The sequence below is a fragment of the Pecten maximus genome, chromosome 15 (assembly GCF_902652985.1).
Source record: "Pecten maximus chromosome 15, xPecMax1.1, whole genome shotgun sequence".
NCBI lineage: Eukaryota > Metazoa > Mollusca > Bivalvia > Pectinida > Pectinidae > Pecten > Pecten maximus.
In genome coordinates this window covers 28,579,217-28,596,661 of record NC_047029.1, presented here as the reverse complement: position 1 = coordinate 28,596,661, position 17,445 = coordinate 28,579,217, and the positions used below count along the sequence as shown (strand labels likewise).

The 17,445-nt window shown below is 34.8% G+C and overlaps 1 protein-coding gene across 1 annotated transcript; it reads right to left on the bottom strand.

Moving 5' to 3' along the window:
• Positions 1–2,184: 2,184 nt before the first annotated feature.
• Positions 2,185–16,887, bottom strand: LOC117343484 (wolframin-like). The gene is made up of 5 exons (XM_033905854.1): positions 16,832–16,887; positions 12,364–12,570; positions 11,198–11,401; positions 10,489–10,628; positions 2,185–9,050 (listed from the first exon to the last, which is right to left on the bottom strand). The coding sequence occupies exons 1-5, from the start codon at positions 16,884–16,886 to the stop codon at positions 7,290–7,292; spliced, it is 2,367 nt and encodes a 788-aa protein (XP_033761745.1). The 5' UTR covers position 16,887; the 3' UTR covers positions 2,185–7,289.
• Positions 16,888–17,445: the final 558 nt, after the last annotated feature.

The window sequence follows — 17,445 nt, the reverse complement described above, 5'->3', positions numbered from 1 at the left end:
ATTAGCAGTAAAAAACGTAGCTTCAATTATCAAAGTCCAAGATGTCACCTGTCAGACATGCTGTTTTCTGATCGGTAATCCTCTGAAATGAAATATTCACAACTAGGAACCAAGGGGAATCTGTATATGAAATTTGAGAAAGATCCCTTCATTACTTTCTGTGAAATAGCAATAACAACTTATGGAGGGTTTGACAGACAGACAGACGGATGACAGACCGACGACATAGGAATTTGAATAGTCAACCATCTGATGAGCTAAAAATCCAAGATGGCTGCCTCTTGGCCATGTTGTTGTCAGGTTGGTCCTACCCAGGAATATGCATAACTTAGGATCAAGGGGAACCTACACATGAAATTTGAAAAATAACAAACTTCACTTCAATTGTCAAAATCCAAAATGGTCGTCATGTTTTTTTTCCGATCAGTACCAAAATGCAATATGCACAACTAGGAACAAAGGGGGAACTGACATATGAAATGTGAGAACCATCCCTTCAGTTCTTTCCCCAAGATGCAGCAATAAAGAACTTCAATTGTTAAGATCCAAGATGGCAGCCTTTTTACAGATCACTAAATGTTTTATGCACAACTCTGTACCAAGAGGAACCTCCATATGAAAATTCAGAAGGATCCCTTTTGTACTTTCTTAGATATAGTGGTAACAAACTTCAAATGTCAAAATCTAGGATGGCTGCCTGTCAGCCATGTTTTTTGATTGGTCACAAAATGCAATATGCATAACTAGGGACCAAGAGAAACCTATTTATGAAATTAAAAAAAAAAAATCTTTTCAGTACTTTTTGAGAGTAGCTTGCAATAACAAAACTTAATTGTCAAAATCCAAGATGGCCTCCTGTTGGCAATGTTGTTGTTGGATATGTCCCAAAATGCAATATGCACAATTTGAGGCCAAAGGGAACTAACTTATGAAATTTGAGAAAGATATCCCTTTGGTACTTTCTGAGAAATTGTGATAACAAACTTCAAATGTCAAAATCAAAGATGGCGACCAGTCAGCCATGTCAGTTTTTGATCCGTCCCAAAATGGAATAGAAGTTTGAAGTTTATTTCCATAGGAATTTATTTTTTGCGATATTAAAGGATAAAATAACAAATACCATTGAAAGGAAGATTTTATTTGCATTTCTATTGGGAGGATATTTCTTTTGTCTCCATGTGAAACCATGATGAAATTTTCACAACTGAAAATTACCACCTTGAAGATTGTGACCAGCTTTTAATTTCCAAGACTTTGCATGAGCAGTGTACGTTTCAGGATAAAGGCTCTGTCTGTAATAATCATATGATTATTCTATATTTTCAGTTTATAAAACCCAACAATATATTACTGGCAATATTACCTCGTCCCACTCTTATATTATATTGCTGTTCATTAAAATTACAACTTCAACGTCCAATAAACTCCCAAACTGTCTGAAAGTTATGTCTAACCCTGGAGAAATACAGTTACGAAGAACAAGAGGCCTAACGGGCCTGCATGTCTCGCCTGGTATTCTATTTATTTGATGATTATCTGGCTTTCATTTAATCAAAAGAACTTCATTCTTCGGCTTTCAAGTAATCAGACTTAGCCCTTCATATGTTTGAACAAAGATCTTGGTGACCTTGAATATGGTTTGTGGGTCCCCATCATAGGAATCATCTAGCCAAATATGATTCTTAATGATTGTTAACCTGAATTTGTTTGAAAGACCCCTGTGACCTTAGATATGGGTCACTTCGTTTCTGTTCACAAACTTGGTCGCATCTCATCCAAGGAACCAAATTGAAAACTTCTAAGGAATTTGACCCCTGTGACCTTGAATATGGGTCAAGGTAATTTCTTTTCACAAACTTTGCTGGGTCTCGTCTGAAAACATATTGGCCAAGTATGACTCTTGGAGTCGTGGTTATTTGGATATCATGACAGGTTTTAACAAATTTGACCTATATATGACCTTTGATAGGAGTCGAGGTGATTTCTTTTCACAAACATTGTGGGACTCCACCATAGGAACCCACCAACCAAATATCGTGATTCTCAGTCTTGGTTAGTGAAAAGTGATTGTTTAAAGGAGAAGTTGACACCTGACGGGCGACAGATGACTGGAAGGACGACGCACAAAGACAAACTCGCATGGCCCTTCAAGACGAGAGCTGAACAAAAAATGCAAATCAACAATTAAAGCTTCCAATTTTATTGTTATAACAGTTAATTTTGTTCAAGTCACAGATCAATATTGCAATATATTAGGTATTAAAGCGGAAAAACTATAAAAAATGGTAACCAAAAGTTGAAATAACAAAGAGTACAATATTGTGACAATGGAAAATATGCTAGATACTAAATACCAGTAACAGCTAGGCAACAGTAAGTCTGGAAAAGATAACAAGTATATCATGTATGTGAACAAGATTTTGAGAGCAATAACACAGTTTGTGAACATGTCTATGCATAATTATTAGGTACAAAACATTTAAAAGATTAGGTCATTGTAATCAAGAAAATTAAGTCGTTGAAAAAAATTCAGTCATTAGATCAACTAATGCTAAATTCGTAACATGAGAAATTAACAATCTGTTCGTTATTAAAAAATCTTAACATGGTTGTTTCCAAAATGTAACCATTGAAATCTGAAAATTAGCCACAATCTAAACAAAGTGTCCTTTGATAAAATGCATCATATTTTCTTAGCGTGATATCCATATATTATGAAGTGTACCACATTTCTGAATCAAAACAAAACATTGGGTCTGATATAATAGATCACAAAAGTATAAAAACATGTTATAGGGTGTGTATAAGTTATGTAAACATAAAATAATAAATTTATATACAATTTGCATATGAATATATATATGTAAAAGTGTATGAATATATATATATATTATGATATGTGAAAGTATGTTTAAACTCAACAAAAACAAACATTTCACACAGGAAGCAAATGAGTCCTTTACCAGCAACCTTAAAACAATGTATGAAGTGATAAACACATGTCACAGTTTAATATTTTTTACATGTAGATATAAAAAATTAAAAACAAAGAATTGCTAAGAAAAAATAAGGATACATTTTCTTATGATACAAAAAGTGAAAATTTGATCGTCATGTCTTAGTGGCAAAGAACCAAGGGTATATCTTTTTTTACAAAAAAAAAAAGTTGAATTATATTCAAACTAAAATGTCTTGATCTTAAGAAACAATTAACAAATTTGATTTCCTCATTAACATTAATTTTTATACAAATTTACAATTATAGATAAAACCTTTGTTAACTTCTGATCACATATATCGAGATTTACTTTGAAAGAAATCTGATGGCCTTTGTCATCTGAATCTATTCATAATGACAAATACATAACTTGTGCGATTTTGACCTTGACATTGAAGTTAGATGTAGGTATGAAGTCATCATGACCCTTAATTCATGCTGAACTTTGACCTTACAGGCAAATTCAGCTGATGCCTAAAAGATCTTATCTCCATCAATATTGAAAGCAGGTGACCTTGTCTTCATTCAATTCAATATGAATTTTAAAAAAATTAATATTGAACAAAGGCTAAAAAATACTGTAGTCTTTGGACGCATGTAAGACTTGTTACAATCAATTAAAAACACTGAAGTTAATTAAACAATACAATATTAAACTCAAATTACATATCTCAACGCACCTATTTTTTTTCCCCATCAGACATTGATAGCACGATTTAATCTTCATATCCACTTGAGTATTCTATAAATATATTACACTTCTGTAAATCAAAATTATTCTATAAATATATTACACTTCCGTAAATCAAAATTATTTTCCAATGTTATAACATATTAAACTTTATAATCATAAAATCTGTATTAAAAAAGGTTTTGTTTGCCTCAAGCATATAACCATTGAGATTCATTTAGTGTATTATGATATATCACAAGAATATGCATGTAATATACATGCATACCAAAAAACAAGTTTCCACATATTTCGTAAAGACAAACATTTCAAAAAATAAAGAAATTTCCTTCAGTCTTAACCTTATACATAATTTCTCGATCTGCTTTTTTTTTTTTTTTTTTGGTGATCGAGTGTGAGCCCTGCTGAATAATGGCCGACAAGTACAGCTGCATTATGACAGATACTTTTTACAGAGATGAGTAATTTCCAAAGTATACTAGTAAAGTAGCTTCCCCTTAGTCATGCCTTTACAATAAAAATAGGCCTAGGGCTGCTGTACACATAACCTGGGCTGAAATGGTCCAATTAGTATGGACCTTAACTGCAGTAAACAAAGTCCCATCAGAACAAGCATTTCGTAACCAGTACAGCTCAAATCAAAGTTTTCTATCATATAAGACAACATATTATGGTGCTAACTAAAATGTGTGAGCACCGACCTTGATATGTTTAGATATTCTGAAAACTAGCGATTGTCAGTTTTGGACAAGTACTAGTACATATACTGCCAGTTTAAGTCTCAGACTGTGGTAACTGTTGTTCACATTAATTCGTCTTTCTGGTTCAACTAGTTTGACATTTCTGCAGATTTTGCAAAAGTGGCCATGTATCACAGTCTACAAACAACATGGCACTGGTTATATTTCAGTTATGAGACAAAATTTCAAGGTAGATAACTCTTACAAAAATAATTTTTAATATGCAACTTAACATGCCTCCTGAACTATTCATATAAAAATATCCTTTATATCACATGTGTAGAGATTTTTTCTTCAATGTAATTTCTATAAAATCAGAATATTCAGACAATTAGTTCCTGGTTGAAATTGTAACATTGGGTCCGTTGTATTGGGTACTTACAGGAGAAGTACAGACATTGAGTCAAAGACACTGAGTCCCACATATATATATGGACATAAGAGACAAAAGCATATATGTATTTGAGAGCACTGAAAACCATGGGATACTTTATAAATGAAATTATACATTCACAAGTGCATAAACACTATTAATATTTAATTAAATGAATTTGAATGTGAAAAGTGTTTTGGATACAGGGCATAAATGGGGATAATGGATTATAAACTACAATTAATAATTGCCTAGTATAACTTTCTCTTCTGAGGTCTTTGGAGGATATAACTATTTTTAAAAAAGATCATTTAAAAAAATACATTAAATAGTTCTTTTGCAACTCCAAAATTAGGCCTTGCAATTGACATGAAAAATAGTTTATCCTTAAGTTTGAACTTTAAAAGAAAACTATGAAACTATTATAAACTACAGTATTCCTGTCAATGACAGTCCTCTTCTTCAAACTTGTTCCGTATGGATTACAACACATTGTATGGAATCATGCAGATTTGTTCAAAACTGGAGTATTAAAAATAAATAAAAGAAAAGAAAAACCAGCAGCAACTTGCGATCCTCCATCAAGCAAATGAGACTATGACAGGAGATAATTCTAACGTCAAGATTTTAAACTTTTATAAGTTGATAATAAAGAGAGTACCTGATAGTAACGTTTTTCGCGCCATTATTTATCTTTCTTTCATAGAAGAATGAAAAGAATTTTTCGACCAATCACATTTGAGTATTTACCATGAAAACAAAGAAAAATTAATTATATCCTCTTTAAATATCCAACTGAAAATCACTTCTATAGTGTTTTAAACCAAACATATAAATTACTTTGATAAGACAATTACCAAGTCAAACTAGTTAAACCATTGTAGTACTAAGGTGTGAAATAAAAACACCGAAAATATTGAAAAATGTTCAACAACTTGTACATTGTAAGTTTGACCTCGGAAAATTAAGGCACAGATCTATCATCTTTAATTTTCATTCAAATGTTTTTTTTATAATCAATAATTCTATATCAAAATCATTAATGTTGTTGCTAATATATTTTTTGCTAGAAGGCATCAATGGAAATTAAATTAATTATTATAATGTATTAATAGTAAGTCCCAATGCTAAATACATTTTCCTCTTAAACATCTAATTTGTCCTTGAATAGAATAAATAAATAAAATTAATGAACTTGGTTAACATTTAACTAGATCAGTTATTCACATCTAACTAGCTCAGGTATTCACATCTAACTAGCTCAGGTGCTTACAGTCTAGATACTTACATCTAATTAGTCCAGATACTTACATCTAATTAGTCTAGATACTTACATCTAATCAGTCTAGATACTTACATCTAATTAGTCTAGATACTTACATCTAATTAGTCTAGATACATGTACTTAAATCTAATTAGTCTAGAAACTTACATCTAATTAGTCCAGATACTTACATCTAATTAGTCTAGATACTTACATCTAATCAGTCCAGATACTTACATCTAATTAGTCCAGATACTTACATCTAATTAGTCCAGATACTTACATCTAATTAGTGTAGATACTTACATCTAATTAGTCTAGATACTTACATCTAATTAGTCTAGATACTTACATCTAATCAGTCCAAATACTTACATCTAATTAGTCCAGATACTTAATCTAATTAGTCTAGATACTTACATCTAATTAGTCTAGATACTTACATCTAATCAGTCCAGATGCTTACATCTAATTAGTCTAGATACTTAAATCTAATTAGCCCAGGTACTCATTGTTTCTGATGGCTGATTTCAGGATTAATACATATTGATATACAAACTACAAGTTTCCTGACTAGTGAATAATTATAATAATTATAATAAGCACAATTGCTTGATAAAATAATCAACCTAAAACAAACAGGGCTCAAAGTGGATATTTTTACCAGTTGTCCTATTTGGCTACCAAGTCATACAATCTAGGTGCAAATTGGAAAAGTTAGTCGCCGGCCAAGTTGTCTTAATTTTAAAAGAAATCTTCTAATTCCTTAGTACGTACAGTATAACATCTCTCTGTAACCTTTTTCGATTGTGAACATCATTTTAGCATTGACTGCAACTTTTGAAAGATTAACAAAATCGCAAATTTACACAATAACAGACGTTACTTTGAGCCCTGAACAATATATAACCCATATTTCAAACAACAATATACTGTAGTGTTACTCCAACCAGCTATTTTTTTTTTTATGCCATTGTTGAAGTACATTATACGTGTATTTTAAACTGCACACGTTTAGTAGCATACATAAAAACCAATGACACCTAAAAGAGATTCACAAAAGTGGTCTTCTCTTGTCACTAAAATGTTGAGAATTTATAACAAAATATTACCAGCATACTTTTTCATACAGATTGCAATGCTTATATCAACTGTTAGTTTTTGGAAATGCCCTTGGGCAAGTGCTTTTAGTTCTGTGCCTCTGACCTTGTGACCTTGAGCCTCTAAGGAGCATATTCCACTAAAGGATACCAGAAGAAATTAAAAGCAACAGTGACAGCTTCGTTCATGGCTCTTTCAATTATTTCATCATCATCTTCCTCATCTATCATTTCCATTACTGGCAAATCTCGGCTGAGGCAGTTAATGTTTTTCATTTTCATATGCAGAGATTTTGTCCCCAAACCATCATGAAGAGTTGCAGTGACCTTGACTTTGTCTTTTTCTTCTAAAGCGGCTATTATATGCTTAAATCCATCTCCGACATCCAAACTTAGCATTACTGAGTCGGGCATTTCTACGTTGACCAGAAATGAGAAAGTGTCGTGTTTCTTTAAATGGCAATCTCTCCCTGCTGTTTTCATCAACTGACAGATTTTTTTCTCGTTTTCTGTAATTTCATCAGAATCGCAGTCTCCAAAGTCCTCTCCATATATACAGCGAAGTTGTTCCGCAATAAATCCGGGCAAGCTACTAAGCAATGGTGCAACACTGTTCTCAATCTTTGTGACCTTTGAACTTACAAATGTTCCCTCCCATACCACTTTCTGGCCAATGAAATGACTGCATTGCATTTGGTTCGGTGCTGTGTTGCTTTTCAATCCATCCACACAAATACTACTATAGTCATCCCAAGATAAATTAAGTTTTCCTTTCACCTTGAAACTTGGCAGACGAATGAAAGCAAGAGGTATGAATGCCAAAACTCCGAAAACAACCATGACGATAGTTTTGACATTTTTGTATTGCTTATCTGTCTTCTTCCCAAAAAGTGCTTTTGTTTGAGTCAGCAGGACTGGCACAGCAAGCAAAAGAAGTGTTATGATGATCTTTCCAAAAAGTTCGGTTCGGAAAAGACAGTAGATACAATAGAGAAAGCCTCCTATGATGGCTAACATTATGAATGGAAAGAGCAGAGGGAGAAATAAGTATCCGATACCTGCACGGGCTAAACCAGTCCAAGTGGTGAAGGGAAAGAGTGACGTCATGAAGTTCCACCAAAAGTAGCAGATGAGGTGAGGTACTAATACCCTATATACACCACTGAAGGACTTCTGCATTGCCATGATGATGAAAAATAAACCAATCACAATATGTGAAAGAGAAGGAATTCCGAAATTTAGGGAAAATCCGTAACCAAGTTCAATGGAGAAAAGGGAGCCTGTTAAGATGTGTAGAATCGGAGTTATTACAGGGATATCTGGGAAAGCATGGAAAAATGTTGGAAGTGACGCAAGAAAGTTACACCCCAATGCCATCAGAGTGATAAGATCATGGCTGTCACTCAAGGCAGAGAAACAAACTGCAGACAAAGCGCCGGAAAGTATCATTAGTTCAGAGCAAGGGATGAATATCTTATTAGCCAATGAGAAACTTACGATCAGAAAAGGCAAGGCTCCAAAATATACCAAATATGGTGTTAGTGTGTTCCATGTGTATTGAGATTTTGTATCATCAACATTTACTCCGACATCGTAATTCTTGAGGACCTTTGCCATTGCAGTTGCATCCCTTAGTTTCTTGCTCTTATAAAACATTTGTAAGGTGGAGATGACCATGATGGCAATTGCGATGTAAAATACGATAAGCGGGATGACCAGAAACAGGAGTTTCGTTGAAATAAAACTGTACAGGAAAAATACGCCAAGCAAATAAAGCTGATTGGTTGGAATCAAAGACATGCCAAATTTTAAACCTTCGTCAGACACCCATTCCAATCCTTCATCAAACAGGACCATGGCTGTCGCTTTCGGGTGCTTGATAACCTGTGAACAAAATACTGAAAGTCAACAAAATTGATTCATTCAAACAATATCTTATTCTTACAAAGCTGTACAGAATCATCTCAAACTATGTAGTATTTATATATATAGTTTTGGTTAAACGCAGTATAGTGTCTTGCACGAAGACATGACCACCACTGTGCTTTTTTGATGTACTATGGTACATCAAAGGTCAAAATGTAGGGCAGTGACCTAATTTTGGTAGAGTGTCTTGCACGAAGACATGACCACCACTGTGCTTTTTGGTACATCAATGGTCAAAATGTAGGGCAGTGACCTAATTTTGGTTCCTGTATATGAAAGTGTCTCACCTAGGTGAACCAATACCTCAAGTATGATGTTCCAGAGACTAATAGAATTCTTCAGTTACCAGACACGAGGTTTGCCGAGTGTTTGGCAGCGTAACTATCTTTCCCCGAAGGGTTGAGATTCCCCCGTCTCACTTCCATGGGGGTGAATGATTATTTTTCTCTTACCCTGTTTACCTTATTATGTATCTAATATGAACGCTACATCAATGCAAGGACATTTTGACGTGATATGATTTAAATTTTATTTTAAAAGATGTCACTGTATTGTGCTGTGACATCATGGTATTGTTGACCTAAGGTAAGACAAGAAAATCTCACACCGGTAAAGATGGTGGATATCCATGTCCAGGGTCAGAGCGAATGAGTGTACGAGATACAGTCCTAACAAACTTTTTCTTTGATGTAGTTCAAAGGTCAAAATATAGGTCAGAGTAGCCTACATATGTACTGATAAAATACATGACACACTACCTCACCTAGTTGAAGATATGCTTAAGTATGACATTCCATTGACTAGTAGGGAATAAGGTAGAACTAGAGCTTGGACAAAATTTTTCTTTGATGTAGGTCAGAGTGACCTATGTTGGTCAGAGTGACTGATGTAGGTCAGAGCAACCCATGTAGGTCAGAGTGACCTATGTTGGTCAGAGTGATCTACCCTACATTTAGTGACCTACTTTTCATACGTAAATCACTGCCTCACCTAGGTGAACCTATGGCCAAAGTGTGAAGTTCAAGTGACAAGTAGTGTAAAAGATACCACCCAGACAAACAATTTCTTTCATGTAGGTCAAAGGTCAAAATATAGGTCAGAGTGACCTTCTTATGATACATGGCACACCTCCTCACCATATGGTGAACCCATGCCTGAAGTATGAAGTTCCAAATTATATAACACATATCTATAGGAGATAGTCAGCCAGGAAAAGATCAAGTGTGGAAGGACGGATACAATGCAAAATCCCTGATACTAAATAAACTCAATAACCAAATGAAAAAGATGAATGATGGTCAGGGGTAACACTGTATGCCTCCTCCTCCCTTCCTGCACTATGAAATAGCATGGCAGGAAAATTATTCACAATAATTTAAATTCTGTCATGACTTACCTTATTAATGATTCCAGCAGATTTGTATTCCTCTGATTGAGAGTCCTTCTCGGAAGATGTTAGAGTTATCTTTCCTTGAATTTTCTTTGACAATACTTTAGCGAATTCAGTTTCACTGATGTTGTCGCCAATTTTCTTGCCTAAAATGAAGCATTGTTGAATGGGTGAAATAAAATGGCGGCATCAAAGAATTTCGAGGAATATATTGATTTGTGTATTTTACAGTCGTGTTTTCTTTCTAAAATGTTAACAGTAATCGTAAAGCAAAACTTATAATACAGGCAAATTAATACAAATAAGCATGTGGTGTGTGTCACTACCTGTGTACATTTGTGTGGTATTTGTACCTTTTGGGATTTTTTTTCATTTACATAAACTTTTAGAAATATGTATCTATTTTGTTACAGAGAGATTATACCATTGTATGTGTAAACACTGACCTATCAGCAAATTCAAAATTGAAAACAATATTGAAAAGTTATGTTAAAATCAACAATTTTTGAACAAATAGAGAGCTGAACAGCTCCATATAATTTTGTTATTGACCATTTTTGCTTTGGATTTACTGAGAACAATACAAATAAATAGTCCAAACCATTTGCAGTTGAGGGATTTAAATACTACTGTTTAGCTGCAGTATCTGTACCTATTTTTGAGATCACATTCTCCAACGGTTGAGACTAGAGTAATATGAATAAGATCTTGGTACCTGCAGCTATGAGTACTTTCTCCTCCAAAACATCTCCGCCCGAAACTTTCTTGACAGCTGTGATATATTCCTCCAAAGACATCACTTTTTGGTGTGTCCCTGACAGTTTGTGGAACAGGCCACGAGATGCAGACCTAACCTTCTTCTCAAAATTACTGGTCTCAACACACCACTGAACTTCTTCTCGATTCTCAGCTGTGACACCTTAAAAAAAAGTAAAGTACAGTATTCATCCATACATAAGCCCAATCCCTTAGTATATATTTAAGGGGGGGGGGGGGGGGGGACATCCTTGCAAATACCCAGGACCATATGAGATGGTCCCCTAGTGTAAAGGTTTTGTGAAATGCAAATGTAGATAAAATTGATGATTCTTCAAAATTCAAGAGGGCTTATTTGAGGTCATGGGTTTTTTGTGGACAGGGGAGAATTTGTCTATAGGGACTTATTTGTGGATATTAGGCTGTCTTGTTGTAATGGGTTTATTTGTTTGGTTTATTTTGTTTAACATCTTTATTTGTCAACAGGCGGCTTATATATGGATAGGGGCTTATTAAATTTGCAGTTAGGGCTTCATTTGTTAACTATTTCAAAGTGATGATTCTCCAAAATTGAAGGGAGCTGAATTATTGGTGTGCAGTGTGAATTAAGGGGCTTATTTGTGGTCAAGGGCTTATTTGCAGATAAATACAAATTTTAAGTACGCGTATGATCATTTTATCATTTATAGACAAATTTCAATCACCAAAAACAAGAGACACAGAAAACACGAGAGAGGTTTCATTTTAATATCTATACCTCATTCCTGGATCATACTGACTGCAGTCATGTTTGTAAGAAGCTGGCTAAGGAGACTAACAAGGTTAGGATATATTCCTTGTCCCATAGAGTTTCCTATAGATCCCTAGAGATATGAAGTGGATCCCTTGATCCCAAGATCTCCAGGCTAAAGGTCTCTACATCCCTTCATCATGTTTACTTTATCTAATATTTAATTTACATCGGGGAAAAAAACTGATATTCTTTTTTGCTCTTCCTTTCACCTTCATTCTGCTACAGTTGTAAAAGTCACAGCTACAAATTAATTCTGCGTACCGTAATTACAATTTACAAGCAATAATGCCCAAATCCTGATTGGAATGTAACAAGCTTTACACAACACCTACCTGTCTTTGTTTTGAGACATTTCCCCAGCTGCTTGGTAGCCTCATCATTGCCTTGTTTCGATGCCTGAACCAGCCAATGTATACCTTTTTGGGCATTTTCTTCTCTGTCGATTCCAGAATCAGCAAGCTTGAGAAAATAATCACCCAATTTTACCTGACTTTCATCATTATCATCCTTAGCTTCTGCTTCCCATTGCTTTAAAGTTTCTGTGAAAGTGAAAAATAAATCTTTGAATAAATCATGAAACTTTCAATTTTTTTCATCTTCTATAATAAACTCCTTTTACATTTTTTAAGAAAAATAATGATGCAGATTTTATTTCATTCTGCTGTTTTATTTCATTAAAACATACATGGTATATATAACACTAACGCACGGAAAGAAAACAGCTAGGCTGGAATAGATTTCTATTTCATAAAGAATTGTGATATAAATCAAAAATAGTCTGGCTGTCATGTTTTCCCTCTGTTTTCCCCCTTTTTTAGTGTATATATGTGCACATGATTCGTAATATGATAATATAAAACCTAAATTAGAGACGCAAGAGGGATCTTGGAACCCATCATTGAATGATCTTTATTAGTTCTATGTCAGACATACTTTCTACTTTTCCCTTCTTTCTTCTTTCTTAATAATTTGATAACATGAATAAGTGGAACCTACATAAAAATTCAAGAAATAGAGGAAACAAACTTCAGTTTTCAAAATCCAAGAAGGTCACCTGTTGGCAATTTTTTTTTTCTGATCAAAAGTCTAAATGTTCTAAAATTCCTAGGTATATATATCTGTAAAAGTTCAAGGAGTAGTAGTGTGCAGCCAGCTGGGATCGAACCCGCGACCCTCGGCTTACTGGTTCGCCGCTCTACCGACTGAGCTAAAGGGAAATTCCCCCTAGCCGGAAGCTAGAAGGCGACCATACAACTATGTTCAGTATCTACAATTAAAACCCGGCCTGCTACACTACTCCATCCTTCAAACGTGTTCGCCCCCGAACACACCAACCCAGGTTCTCTCTCCAAGGAAGCCTCTTGCTTTCACTTGGAGTGGTCTGCGGCACCAATGTAAAAGTTCAAGGAGTAGTAGTGTGCAGCCAGCCGGGATCGAACCTGCGACCCTCGGCTTACTGGTCCGCCGCTCTACCGACTGAGCTAAAGGGAAATTCTCATTAGCCGGAAGCTAGAAGGCGACCATACAACTATGTACAGTATTTACAATTAAAACCCGGCCTGCTACATATCCATACTTGCCAACTTTCCCGATTTAGTCGGGAATTTCCCAATTCCAGACTCCCTGCCCCGTCTCCCGATCGTATAGATAAAACATAGTGTATTCTCCCGATTTTGGAGAATATGTCTTGATAACCCCGTATGGAGCCCCTATTAATCTTGTTAGATTCACTTAGGCCTATGACAGGTAATAACGCTTGCTGGCTGGTGAAAGACATATGCGTGGGGCATTGGTCAGTTAACTGACCTGCTCACAGACCGTAACGAAATTCTGACACTTCACTGACTGCAAGGGTGACAATACCCCGATAAATAAACAACTAATTAAAACCAATTAAGCTGAGGACGCGTGGTGATGGTTTTGTAGCAGATCAGTCATGGTTGATTAAACGCTTGTAAATGGCTTCGTATACTGCCTTTGATGTCAAGCGCATAAACGACCTCCACTTGACAGTATATCTCGGACAGAATAAGTGAAAAATACACTGGCAATGTTATCAACGGAGTATCAAATTTGACAGATTACTTATTGAAATGTTAACTACATTTAAACATTGGCTGATCTTTAGATAATTAGCACAGGGAAATAAATTCACAATAACGACCATATAGACCAAATATAGACCGAAGGCCTGGTTGCCGGTAGGTAACGTTCTTTCAATCACCGTATCATCAGCATACTTAGTGTCAGTTAGCAGAGACTTATTTTGGCAGAAACTTTCCCAATTCACATTTTGAAAGACAAAAACATGTACACAAATACTCACTTTCTTAAACTAAATACTGTCATGTTAAAACTTTGAATTCAGGTATCAGTCCCCACGTACAAAGTACTGAGTTGTAAGCCTATATATAGTGATTACAACTGCTGGTACAGCCCTTTTTTTTTTTTTTTTTGTATTATTGTTTTTGTTGTAATCCAAAGGAAACATTTGAAATTTCATTCAGATATTATATTGTACTCTAGATATTTATCGTGACATTTTAGGTATTTTCTTTTGAAGTTTACTGCTGGAGAGAAAGCTTGATAGAAAGTGATATCATTGTGATAATTTGCATTTAATTGACTGACATCTATCTTACAACATAATTTTCATAACATATCTAAGTAAATACTTTTATTTAGAGTGAACAGTGAGTTAAATAATTTCCAGAAATAATTAAAAATTATGTAATTTTGCAGCTATTTTTTTGTAACTTGTTGCTTCCCTTTTTTTCAGTGAGGGAAGGAAGCTTAAGTGATCATGCAAGGAATTTATTTTCCAATAGCAAATTATCTCCCCTTAGTTTTTGTTTGTTAAATGTGTCGGGCGTGAAATGTGTTTTCCGGTCAAAAATGTCGCTCACGCACTTTCTCCCCCATGAGAATTTTAAAAAGTTGGCAAGTATGCATATCACTTACAATTGCATGCATCTCATGATCAACTCTGTTTAATGACAAGACTAAAAACAAATCTGAAGATGGACAGTACGGAACGGCAGGTAACACAACCACGGTTCACCACAATACACATACACTAAAAGGACAGTTCATGTTACAAAGGTTGGACACATTCTGTAAGTGCTTAATGATTCTGTATACGAGTACAAAAACTGTAAATATGTAATGATCCAACATAGGAGTAAGTCACTCATCTGTGCTGTAAATCAAAATATGGTGTATACGTATACCAGCACATGGTATTGTAGTTTATTTACCGACTGCAGCAGTTTGTGTGAAAATCACCTTGTCAGTGACATTGATGATTATTTTAGGTGATATTTTAAAATCTATCTTGAAAAAAAAATGTAAATATTTTTTGTGAAAATAAGACATGAACATGCTGAGAACTTTAAAGAGGCTTGCCTGCAGAGAGATCAGAAAAATTGGCTAATAGAAAAAGATTTTTTACACATGATAGATTGTTGGAATTGTTGAGTTTTTCATTTTATTTTCCTTATAAAACGCTGAAAAGTGATATTAAAACCTCATTTTTTAAATATTATTTATTTAATCGCAACCCGCAATAAGTCCCCGCTATAAAGTGGAGTCTAATTTGATTGACACATCAAAGAAACAAGCATGTGCACAGTGCCGCACAGTGATAACTTCAAAGGCAGCGGCGATTTACAAAGAAGATTTGCCGTTATATTCCATACATTTCCCTCTCAGGTTGAGTTTTAAAACATCTTTTAAATACATATTCTGTAATTGTTTTCAAGAAATAAAGTCGGAAAGCCTCTAATTTTGTCACATAGAAACGTGTACTGAAGTTTATTTAGTGATCAGAGATGTGCCGTTTACCGGTCCGTCTGCGGGTAAGCCTCTTTAAGTGTTTATATATATGTCATGTTTTTATGGTGCAGGTGATCATGAGTAACTGTTACTCGAATTGTTATGCATTTTGTTAAGAGGATAATTAACTGAGTTTGTTGGCACCTCTTGTTCTCCTATCACTTGATGTTATGTATGGTGTTGGATCAATAACCAAATGATTATGTATAATTTTAAGAGCATGATCAATGATGATTATGATCTGACTTTTCTTCGATTCGGATGGCTATAGATAGAGTACCATTGGCCAGTTCAGAGATATGTTATCATGCTAGTGAGGCTGACTGGATCTCTACTTCTGTGCTGGTTGTAAACATATTGCAAGGATTTGGTCTGATGGGTCCCAAGATGTACCACATGTACAAATATCATCAGAAAATAATTTTAAATGTTTTACCCAAAGTGCACTTTCTCTTGGTTTATTTCATTTATAAAGACAGAACTCTTTTTTGACACGCTAAGTAATTCTGCTAACTTCGTCAAGTTAAATATATAAATGATTATTGACTTGGTCAACACCAGAAGTAAATCTTTAAACTAAATATAGAAATTAGCCATTGATTGATTGCGTAAACTGTACACGTACAATAATGTACGTATGTCATCGATCAGCAACATTGTGTATTCCACAATTGTATCACGTCAATGCTACCAGTGGCTCGTGTATAGCTACTACACAACACTGGCTATATTGCTGACTCGATCAAAAAACGTGTCATGACTTATTACACGCATCAGTAAGCACAATCCGATCGCACATCGGTGAAGTCAGAACCTGTTTTATGTACGAAGTGTTTTGCTCGCTCGGACATATCCCGCGCTACTTGTTACTTGCATGCATAAGCATCCACGACTTGGTTATACAAAACATCTCGCATATAATACATGATTAATACATATTGTGCTCGATTTATGTCTATTACAAACCTTTAGAAACTTCGGGAACTTCAGGTTGTTTTGACGGGGCCTTCGTATCCGCCATTTTGTTTATTCCGGAAGTCGTATTCCAGGTGGTCACATGATCAATCGGCAATCTTGTTACCGTGTATACCCTAATAAGGATATGGCTTTCTTAAATCTAAGTTGCAATGATTGTTGTTTTTAATGACAACAGATAATACAAAGTATGTAACATACATTTTGAATAGGGTAATAGTCAATAGTCTGAGACACATATGAAATCATAATGACCTGACTGAAATCCAGTAGCCCTCATACATGTCTCTGATACGGTATGAGACAACAGGCGTTTGAAGTTCTGACTGTAAATTGTGATATAATACCGTATAATTTTTTTTTCGGCATAGCCGTCTAATTTTTTTTTGGCCCCGGATATGACGCGATAGGTGGCGTTACTGGTCAAGATAAAGTATGTGATTGGTCAATGTAGCGGTCAATGAAAATTGCAGATATGCAGTTAAAAACGAAACAAAGTTAAGATTGAATGCAAGCTAAATAAGTGGATGTATCTTTTCAAATGACACATTAATAAAATCATATTCCTTATTCAAATGCAGTCTTATTATTACCAAAAATGATTC